We start from the raw sequence: 12,304 nt of genomic DNA on the forward strand, positions 1-12,304 counted from the left end.
TCCCGTGTCCGTATAAAAAAAGTTAAATATTACGCGATCATCGACTATCGCATAGACTGGGACCAGGCACTCTGAAAACATAGCAAAAATCAAGCACTGGGTGTCTTGTGGGGTTTTCCTCCGTGGGCTATATCCGTGCCAAGACACATTCAGTATTGGTAGTGTATGGGTCACCTAATACCAAAGCTAAAGTGATCTATTTCGTTCTGTCTTCGTCCGTCGTCATGCGTCCTCCATTAACATTTTACATTTCCACATAAACTTAAATGCTACTAAAGGGATTCCATTGATTCCAACCAAAAATGTAGTTGACATTCCCTGGTTAATCTAAATTCGATATGGTTGTAATAGTTACAAGTTCAAATAAATAAAATATACAACATTTGATATAGCGCCCTATCTAGCTAACATAAGCCACTCTAAAGCGATTTATAGTACATAGATATACAATTTTATACAGTCAATACAATTAGCATTTATATTAATCAATACAATATTGAGGCATTAGCAGGAGCTGCCTTATCAGGCGCTAACTACTAGTCCTATGCCACCTGGCTAATATCTCCATATGTGTGTATGCCTGTCTGTGTGCTGGAGATGTATTGTGGAGATGTATTTCAACAAAGACTGTACAAAGTACCGTTTTATAATACATTCAGGTGAAATGGTGATGAACTTCACCATAAAGGCCTCGATATTTTATCCATGATTTTCAGTACTGTAAATAGACAAAACCACCGAATGCTAAACTACATGAATATAATTAGGGTAATGACTAAATTATGGGGATACAAAGTAACAATTAAAACCCGAAATCTTCACCATATTCGTGTGCACACATCTGGTTTTGCGATTATTTTTTTTGTCTATATCTATTCGTCAAAGTATCCGCTAAGATTATCAGCATCTTGTATCAGTAGATACTGGTATGCAAATTATTTATGGAAACTATTTCTTGAAGTTTTCCATAGTATCGGCATACGATCAGAAGATAAACTTTTTATTGTTATCTTTGTAACAGGTTCATCTGTGACTGCCCCGGGAACAGCGATTACAACAGAACACACGACGACGTCCTCATCACGGACCGATACTCACGTGACCCTTACAATGGCTAGCTCCGACCCGACCACGACAACTGGGTCCGACACTCCCGTAACCCTTTCAATGGCTAGCTCCGACCCGATCACGACAACTGAGACGTCTACCAACACGGTACCAAGTGTTTCAACAACAGTGACTTCTACTCTAGATACAACTACAGCTACGGAAACGACAGCATCAGTTACAACCCTTCCCGAAACTCCGGTAACATATCACCCGGAAACATCTACACCGGATAGGAATGTTCCAGAAACAACTTCGGCGGATACAACTGTCCAACACATATCTACGGCGATAACGAGTGTAACACCGGGATCATCTACACGACTTTCAACTGTCACGGAAACAACTTCAACAGCAGTAGCTCCAGCACCGTCTGCGGCGGTAACACATATTCCGGAAACAACTTCCACCCTGGAAGCATCAACAATGGCATCAACTACTTTAGAAGCAACTACTCCATCGGAAGAACCAACAACAGCAACAGCTGTTCCAGAAACAACTACGACAACGGAAAACTTAGCAACTGCGACTACATCTCTAAAAACAACTACCATAACGGAGACATTCACAAAAGACACAACTGTTCCAGAAACAACTACCCAACCGGAATCATCCACACAAGCAACGACTGTTCTAGAAACAACAACACCACCGGAAACATCAAGATCAGTTACAAAAACTACACATGATACATCCACAACAACCACAACTGTTCCAGAAACAACTACCACACCAGAAACATCCACAACTGTTTCGGAATCAACAACCACACCCGATACATCCACAAAAGCCAAAACTATTCAGGAAACAACTACCCAACCGGAAACCTCAACATCAACAACAACTATTCAAGAAACCACAGCCACACCTAAAACATCCACATCAGCAGCAACTGTTTCGGAAACAGCTACAACACCGAAGACATCCCGAACAGCCATAACTGTTTCAGAAACAACTAAAACACCGGAAACATCATCAACAGCCACAACCGTGCCAAAAACAACTTCAACAGCAGAAACATCAACAGCAACCACAACTGTTCCAGAAACAACTTCAACACCGGAAACATCCACATCAGTCAAAACTGTTACTGAAACAGCTACAACGTCAAAGACATCCCGAACAGCCATAACTGTTTCAGAAACAACTAAAACACCGGAAACATCATCAACAGCCACAACTGTACCAAAAACAACTACAACACCAGAAACATCCTCAACAGCCACACTTGTTTCAGAAACAACTACAACACCGGAAACATCCACAACAGTCACAACTGTTACTGAAACAACTACAAGACCGGAAACATCCACAGCAGCCACAAGTGTTCCAAATACAACTACAACACCAGAAACATCCACAGCAGCCACAACTGTTACTGAAACAGCTACAACGCCGGATAGATCCTCAACAGCCACAACTGTTCCAAAAACAAGTAAAACACTTGAATCATCCACAACAGCCACAACGGTTCCAGAAACAATTATAACATCGGAAACATCCTCAACTGATCTAGAAACAACTACAACATTGGACACATCTACAACAGTCACAATTGTTCAAGAAACAACGACAAAACCAAAGACATTCACAGCAGCTACAACAGTTACAGAAACAACTACAACACCAAAGACATCCACAGCAGCCACAACTGTTACTGAAACAGCTACAACGCCGGATAGATCCTCAACAGCCACAACTGTTCCAGAAACAACAACAACACCAGACACAATCACAGCAGCCACAACTGTTCTGAAAACAAGTAAAACATTTGAATCATCCACAACAGCCACAACGGTTCCAGAAACAATTATGACATCGGAAACATCCTCAACTGATTCAGAAACAACTACAACACTGGACACATCTACAACAGTCACAATTGTGCAAGAAATAACAACAACACCGAAGACATTCACAGCAGCTACAACAGTTACAGGAACAACTACAACACCAGAAACATCCTCAACAGCAACAAATGTTCCAGAAACAACTGCAACACCGGAAACAGCCACAACTGTTACTGAAACAGGTACAACGCTGGATAGATCCTCAACAGCCACAACTGTTCCAAAAACAAGTAAAACACTTCAATCATCCACAACAGCCACAACAGTAACAGAAACAACTACAACACCAGAAACATCCACAGCAGCCACACTTGTTTCAGAAACAACTACAACACCGGAAACATCCACAACAGTCACAACTGTTACTGAAACAGCTGTAACGCCGAGGACATCCCAAACAGCCACAACTGTTACCAAAACAAATACAACACCAGAAACATCAACAGCAGCCAAACTTGTATCAGAAACAACTATCACACCGGAACCATCTTCAACAGCCACAAGTGTTCCAAAAACAACTACAACACCAGAAACATTCACAATAGCCACAACTGTTTCAAAAACAACTACAACACCAGAAACATTCACAACAGCCACAACTGTTCCAAAAACAACTACAACACCAGAAACATCCACAGCAGCCACAACTGTTACAAAAACAACTACAACACCAGAAACATCCACAGCAGCCACAACTGTTACTGAAACAGCTACAACGCCGGATAGATCCTCAACAGCCACAACTCCTCCAGAAACAACAACAACACCAGACACAATCACAGCAGCCACAACTGTTCCAAAAACAAGTAAAACACTTGAATCATCAACAACAGCCACAACGGTTCCAGAAACAGTTATAACATCGGAAACATCCTCAACTCCTCCAGAAACAACTACAACACTGGACACATCCACAACAGTCACAATTGTTCAAGAAACAACAACAACACCGAAGACACTCACAGCAGCTACAACAGTTACAGAAACAACTACAACACCAAAGACATCCACAGCAGCTACAATAGTTACAGAAACAACTACAACACCAGAAACATCCACAACAGCAACAAATGTTCCTGAAACAACTTCAACACCAGAAACATCCACAGCAGCCACAACTGTTACTGAAACAGCTACAGCACCGGATAGATCCACAACAGCCACAAAGGTTCCAGAAACAACTACAACACTGGACACATCTACAACAGTCACAACTGTTCAAAAAACAAATACAAAACCAGAAACGCTTACCTCATCTGAAATATTCTCAACAGCCATAATTGTTCCAGAAACAACTACAACACCGGAAACATCTTCAACAGCCACAACTGTTCCAGAAACATTTTCAACACCAGAAACATCCACAGCAGCTACAACAGTTACAGAAACAACTACAGCACCAGAAACATCCACAGCAGCTACAACAGTTACAATAACAACTACAACACCAGAAACATCCACAGCAGCCACAACAGTTACAGAAACAACTACAACACCAGAAACATCCACAGCAGCTACAACAGTTACAGAAACAACTACAACACCAGAAACATCCACAGCAGCTACAACAGTTACAGAAACAACTACAACACCTAAAACACCCACAGCAGCTACAACAGTTACAGAAACAACTACAACACCAGAAATATCCACAGCAGCTAAAACAGTTACAATAACAACTACAACACCAGAAACATCCACAGCAGCCACAACAGTTACAGAAACAACTACAACACCAGAAACATCCACAGCAGCCACAACTGTTTCAAAAACAACTATAACACATGAGAAATCCTCAGCAGTCACAACGGTTACAGAAACAGCAACACCACCGGAAACATCCTCAATTGTTATAGAAACAGCTACACCATTGGACTCATCCTCAACCGCCACAACTGTTCCAGAAACAACAACAATACCAGAAACATCCACAGCATCCAGAACTGTTCCAGAGACAACAACCACACCGGAAAATTCCACAGCAGCCACAACTGTTTCAAAAACAATTACAACACCGGAAACATCCACAACAGCCACAACTGTTACTGAAACAACAAAAACACCAGACAGAAGCACAGCAACCACAAATGTTCCAGAAACAAGTACAACACTTGAATTATCCACAACAGCCACAAAGGTTCCAGAAACAATTATAACATCCGAAACATCCTCAACTGATCCAGAAACAACTACAACACCGGAAACATCTACAACAGTCACAACTGTTCAAGAAACAGCTACAACACTGAAAACATCCACAACTGTTCTAGAAACAACTACACCTTTTGACTCATCATTAACCGCCACCATGGTTCCAGAAACAACAACAACCCCGGAACCAGCCTCAACAGCCATAACTGTTTCAGAAACAACTACAACACTGGTAACATCCACAGTATCCAAAACTGTTCCAGAAACAACTACAACACCGGAAACATCCTCAACAGCTACAACTGTTCCAGAAACAACAACAACACCGGACACAAGCACAGCAACCACAAATGTTCCAGAAACAAGTAAAACACTTGAATTATCCACAACAGCCACAAAGGTTCCAGAAACAATTATAACATCGGAAACATCCTCAACTGATCCAGAAACAACTACAAAACTGGACACATCTACAACAGTCACAATTGTGCAAGAAACAACCACAACACCGAAGACATCCACAGCAGCTACAACAGTTACAGAAACAACTACAACACCGGAAACATCTACAACAGTCACAACTGTTCAAGAAACAGCTACAACACTGAAAACATCCACAACTGTTCTAGAAACAACTACACCTTTTGACTCATCATTAACCGCCACCATGGTTCCAGAAACAACAACAACACCGGAACCAGCCTCAACAGCCATAACTGTTTCAGAAACAACTACAACACTGGTAACATCCACAGTATCCAAAACTGTTCCAGAAACAACTACAACACCGGAAACATCCTCAACAGCAACAACTGTTCCAGAAACAACAACAACACCGGACACATATACATCAGTCACAATTGTTCAAGAAACAACAACAACAACATCCTCAACAGCCACAACGTTACCAGAAGCAACTACAACACCAGATACGTCAACAACTGTCACAACTGTTCCAGACACACCTACAACATTGAAATCATTTGCAACAGCCACAACTGTTCCAGAACCAAATCCAACATTGGAAACATTCACAAAAGCCATGCCTAAACTAGAAACAGCTACTGCACCGGAAACATCCTCATCAGCCACAACTGTACCAGAAACTCCAGAAACATCCCCAACAATTACAACTGTTCAGGTAACAACTACAACACCAAAAACATCCCAAACAACCACACCTGCTCTAGAAACAACTACAACACCAGAAACATCCATAGCAGCCACAACTGTTCCAGAAAAAACTTCAACCCCGAAAACATCCTCAATAGCGACAAATGTTACAGAAACAACTACAACATTGGAAACATCCACCAAAAACATGCCTGATCCAGAAACAACTACAACACCGGAACCATCCACAACAGCCAACACGGTTCAAGAAACATTTATAACACCAGAAACATCCATAACATCCAGGACAGCCACAACTGTTTCAGAAACAACTACTGCACCGGAAACATCCTCAGTAGCCACAACTGTTTCAGAAACAACAACGTCATCCGAAACATCCTCAACAGCCACACATGTTTCAGAAACAACTAAAACTCAAGAAACATCCACAGCAGCCACAATTATTCCAGAAACAACTACCTCATCCGAAACATCCTCAACAGACACAGCAGCCACAACCTTTCAGGAAACAGTTACAAGACCAGAAACATCCTCAGCAGACAAACCTATTTCAGAAACAACTACAACACCCGAAAGATCTACAGCAGCCACAACTGTTCCAGAAACAACAACAACATCAGAAACGTCCATAGCAGCCACAATGGTTCCAGAAACAACCTCAACAGCGGAAACAACAACAACACCAGACACAAGCACAGCAACCACAATTGTTCCAGAAACAAGTAAAACACTTGAATCATCCACAACAGCCACAAATGAACCAGAAACAGCTACAACACCGGAATCATCCTCAACAGATCCAGAAACAACTACGACACTGGACACATCTACAACAGTCAAAACTGTTCAAGAAACAACAATAACACCGAAGACATCCTCAACAGCCAAAATTGTTTCACAAACAATTATAAAACCAGAGACATCCTCAACAGCCACAACGGAACCAGAAACAACTGCAACACTTGAATCATTTTCAACAGCCACATCTGTTCCAGAAACAACTACAACACCAGAGACGTCCATAGCAGCCACAACTGTTCCAGAAACAACTTCAACCCCCAAAACATCCTCAATAGCGACAGATGTTACAGAAACAACTACAATACAAGAAACAACCACAGCAGCCACAACTGTTCCAGAAACAATTACAACTCTAGTCATATCCATAGCAGCCACAACTGTTCAAGAAAAAAAATTCTCATCCGAAACATCAACAGCAGCCACAACTGTTCAGGAAACAACTACAGCGCACGAAACAACAACAGCCGTCACAAGTGTTCCAGAAACAACTACCTCATCCGACACATCCTCAACAGACACAGCAGCTACAACCTTTCAGGAAACAGCTTCAAGACCAGAAACATCCTCAGCACCCACACCTATTCCAGAAACAACTACAACACTCGAAAGATCTACAGCAGCCACAACTGTTTCAGAAACATCAACAACCCCAGAAACGTCCATAGCAGCCACAACTGTTCCAGAAACAACCTCAACACCAGAAACGTCCATAGCAGCCACAACTGTTCCAGAAACAACCTCAACACCAGAAACAACCACAATAGCCACAACTGTTCCAGAGACACCTACCCTATCCGAAACATCCTCAACAGCCACACCTGTTCCAGAAACAACTACAACACCAGTCACATCCATTGCAGCCACAACTGTTCATGAAACAACTACAACACCAGAAACATCATCAGCAGCCACAACTGTTCCAGAAACATCAACAACACGTGAAACATCCTCAGCAGCAACAATTGTTCCAGAAACAACTAGAACTCCTGAAACAACCACAACAGCTACAATTGTTGAGGAAACAACTATAACACCGGAAACATCCCCAACACCGGAAACTTCCTCAATAGCGACTGCAGCAACAACTGTTCATGAAACGCCTTCTTCATCCGAAACATCCTCAACAGCAGCCACAACTGTTCACAAAACAACTACATCACCAGTCACATCCAAAGCAGCCACAAGTGTTGCAGAAAAACCTTCCTCATCCGAAACATCCTCAACAGCTACAACTGTTCCAGAAACAAGAGGAACACCAGAAACATCCACAGCAGCAACAACTGTTCACAAAGCGCCTTCCTCATCCGAAACATCATCAACAGCAGCAACAACTGTTCAGGTAACAACTACTACATCAGAAACATCATCAGCGGCCACAATTGTTTCAGCAACAACCAGAACTCCAGAAACATTCACAGCAGCAACAACTGTTCACGAAATAACTACTGCATCCGAAACATCCTCAACTGCCACAACTGTTCCAGAAACAACCAGAACTCCAGAAACATTCACAGCAGCAACAACTGTTCACGAAACGCCTTCCTCATCCGAAACATCCTCAACAGCAGCCACAACTGTTCCGGAAAAAACTATAACACCAGAAACAATCACAGCAGCCACAAGTGTTCCAGAAACACCTACCTCATCCGAAACATCCTCAACAGCCACACCTGTATCAGAAACAACTAGAACTCCAGAAACATCCAAAGCATCCACAACTATTCCTGAAACAACTTCAACAACGGAAACATCCTCAACAGCCACTGCTGTTCCTGACCAACCAACCTCATCCGAGTCTTCCACAGCAGCCACAACTGTTCTAGAAGCAACCACAACACCGGAAACATCCCCAACAGCCACACCTGTATCAGAAACAGCTTCAACACTAGAAACATCCACAGCAGATAAAATTGTTCCAGAAACAACTATAACACCAGGAACATCCATAGGAGCCACAACTGTTCAAGAAACAACTTCAACACCGGAATCATCGCCAATAGCCAAAACTGTTCCAGAAACATTTACAACACCAGAAACATCCACAGCATCCACAGCTGTTCCGGAAACAAAAACAACATCAGAAACATCCTTAGCAGCAAAAACTGTTCCAGAAACACCAACCTCACCCGAAACATCCAAAACAGCAACAATTGTAACAGAAACAACTACAACACAAGAAACATTTTCAATAGCCACAACTGTTCCAGAAACAACTGCAACACCAGAGATCTCCACAGCAGCCACAACTGTTCCAGAAACAGCTGCAGCCCTAGAAACATCCACAACAGTCACAATTGTTCAAGAAACAACTACAACACTGGAAACGTCTTCAACACCCACAACTGTTCTAGAAATAGCTACAACACCAGAAACATCCACAGCAGCCACAACTGTTCCAGAAACAACTACAACACGAGTAACGTCCACAACACCCACAATTGTTCTAGAAACAACTACAGCACCGGAAACATCCTCAACTGTTCCAGAATCAACTACAACACCGGAATCATTCCCAACAACCACACTCATTCCTGTTACAATGATCAAATCCGAAACTTTTACAACAGTAACATCTACCAAACCCGAACCAACAACAACAGTTACAACTACCGCACCCGAGCAATCTACGACGAGAAGAACTTCTATACCCGGACCAACTGCAACGGCATCAATTACCACATCAGAACCATTAGCGAAGGTAACAACTGTTTCGGTCACCACTGCAACCCCGGAAGTAATAACAAAATCAGTTCTGGTAACAACTCCTACGTCAGAAACATCTACAACGGCAGCAACTGTTTTTGAAACAACTACCACACCCGAACCGTCTACAACGGAAAGAACTACAACATTGGAAGTTTATACAACGGCAGAAACTGTTTCGGAATCATTTACCACAAATGAACCATCTACAACGGAAAGAATTATAACATCAGAAGCATTTACAACTGCAGCAACTGTATCGGAAACAACTACCACACCCAAACCGTCTACAACGGAAAGAACTACAACATCGGAAGTATCTACAACGACAGCAACTTTTTCGGAAACAACTACCACACCCAAACCGTCTACAACAGAAAGAAATACAACATCAGACGCATCTACATCGGCAGCAACTGTTTCGGAAACAACTACCACACCCGAACTGTCTACAACAGAAAGAACTACAACATCAGACGCATCTACATCGGCAGCAACTGTTTCGGAAACAACTACCACATCCGAACCGTCTACAACGGAAAAAACTACAACTTCGGAAGCACCAGGAACCACTTCCCTGGTGGCAACCACAAAGGCAGTGACTAAATTACCAGTTACTAGTGAATTTATCACTACTGAAGCAGTGACGAATGAGCCAGTGACAGACACTTTAGGGACAGCAGGGCTCAATTCATCTGGAAATAATGCAACAGGTAACTAAATATTATTTTAAACTTTTGCAAAAGTAAAGAACATAAATTTTACCAAATCAAGTTAAAAGAATATCACTGAAAAATGTATATCCAAGAATAATTTCCTGCATGACATCACTTGTTTTTCGTGCTTTGTAGTGACTGATATTTACATCTTCTAACCACATTTTTTTTTAAATTCATTTATTTGCGATGTAGTAACTGGACCAGATGTTTCCGTAGTAATAGCCGATACTACCTCTCATATAACACAGGAGGCAAGCACTGTAACAACGTCAGCTGGACTGTTAATAGACCCCACACTATCAGATACAAGTTCTACAAATACTCAAAGTATCACCACTACAGATACACCGGAATCATCCTCTAAAGGTAAGTGTTTCTCTTTTATCTCTTCTTTTTCTCAATGTAAATATAAATCAACTAATAGCGCATTCTCATACTGATAAGCAAAATATAATCATACTCCTAGTTAACCAGTACATACAGGGCAAAGTATGAGTTATCACTGTAAAATGGACAAAGATGACCATACAAAGACACTTTAAAATCACACTGTACAAGGAACACTTGTGCGAGAAATAACAACGGCATCGGTGATCATTTTCAAGGAACAACCGTAACAGAAATAACAATATAATCGGTTATCACTGTCAGGGAAAACCGTGCAAGAAATAAAAACAGTATCGGTGTCCATTGTACAGGGATCAGTCGTGCAAAAAAAGGTAAAGTATCGGTATCAATGAACTGGAAATAAACGTCCCAAAAGTAGCAATACTATCGGTTATCGCTGTCCAGAGAACAACCATGTCAGTAACAGCAAAGGTATCGGTTATTATTGTATATTGAACCATAGAAACTGTAACTATTCCAGAAAAAATGTCGGAAACGGTTCAAGAAACAAATGCTCCGGTAGAAATCCCAACTTCATCTGTTCCAGAAATAACAAGACCGGTTTTATCTTCACCACCTACAACTTTACCGATTACAACCATAACGGATACAACTGTCCAAGAAACAACTACAACGGTAGCAATCCAAACGACTATATCTGCCCTAGATGCAACAACTCCCGTACCAACCACAACAGAAATAACTTTCCCCCAAGTAGAAATAACTGTAACAACTGTTCCAGAAATAATTACACCGTTAGCGCTCACATCAACTACATCTGATCAAGAAACAACAACACCGGTAGCAACCACAATAGCTACAACTGGGTCAGAGGTAACCGTTCTAGAAACAACTGGGCCGGTAGCAACCACGACAACTGCAACTGTTCAAGAAAGAACTTCACCGATAGCAACCACAATAGCTACAACTGGGTCAGAGGTAACCGTTGTAGAAACAACTGGGCCAGTAGCAACCACAATAACTTCAACTGTTCAAGAAACAACTTCACCGATAGAAACCACAATAGCTACGACGGGACCAGAGGTAACCGTTCTAGAAACAACAGGGCCAGTAGCAATCACAACAACCTCAACAGTTCAAGAAACAACTTCACAGGTAGCAACCACGATAGCTACAACTGGACCAGAGGTAACCGTTGTAGAAACGACTGGGCAAGTAGCAATCACAACACCAGCAACTGTTCAAGAAACAACTCCACAGGTAGCAACCACAATAGCTACAACTGGACCAGAGGTAACCATTCTAGATACAACTGGGCAAGTAGCAACCACAACAACCTCAACTATTCAAGAAACATCTTTACCCGTAGCAACCACAATAGCTACAACTGGGCCAGAGGTAACCGTTCTAGAAACAACAGGGCCAGTAGCAACCTCAACAACCTCAACAGTTCAAGAAACAACTTCACAGGTAGCAACCACGATAGCTACA

The 12,304-nt window shown here is 42.0% G+C and overlaps 1 protein-coding gene across 1 annotated transcript in view; it reads left to right on the forward strand.

Annotated features, from left to right (window-relative positions):
- The first annotated feature begins 1,110 nt into the window (after window positions 1–1,110).
- Window positions 1,111–12,304, forward strand: part of LOC110454141 (mucin-2-like) — a 14,383-nt gene continuing 3,189 nt past the window's right edge. The window contains exons 1-3 of the mRNA XM_021503517.1: window positions 1,111–10,459; window positions 10,658–10,831; window positions 11,334–12,129. Coding sequence (XP_021359192.1) covers window positions 1,111–10,459; window positions 10,658–10,831; window positions 11,334–12,129 — 10,319 coding nt within the window. The remainder of the gene's footprint in view (window positions 10,460–10,657; window positions 10,832–11,333; window positions 12,130–12,304) is intronic.

The sequence above is a fragment of the Mizuhopecten yessoensis genome, unplaced genomic scaffold (genome assembly GCF_002113885.1).
Source record: "Mizuhopecten yessoensis strain PY_sf001 unplaced genomic scaffold, ASM211388v2 scaffold7695, whole genome shotgun sequence".
Lineage (NCBI taxonomy): Eukaryota > Metazoa > Mollusca > Bivalvia > Pectinida > Pectinidae > Mizuhopecten > Mizuhopecten yessoensis.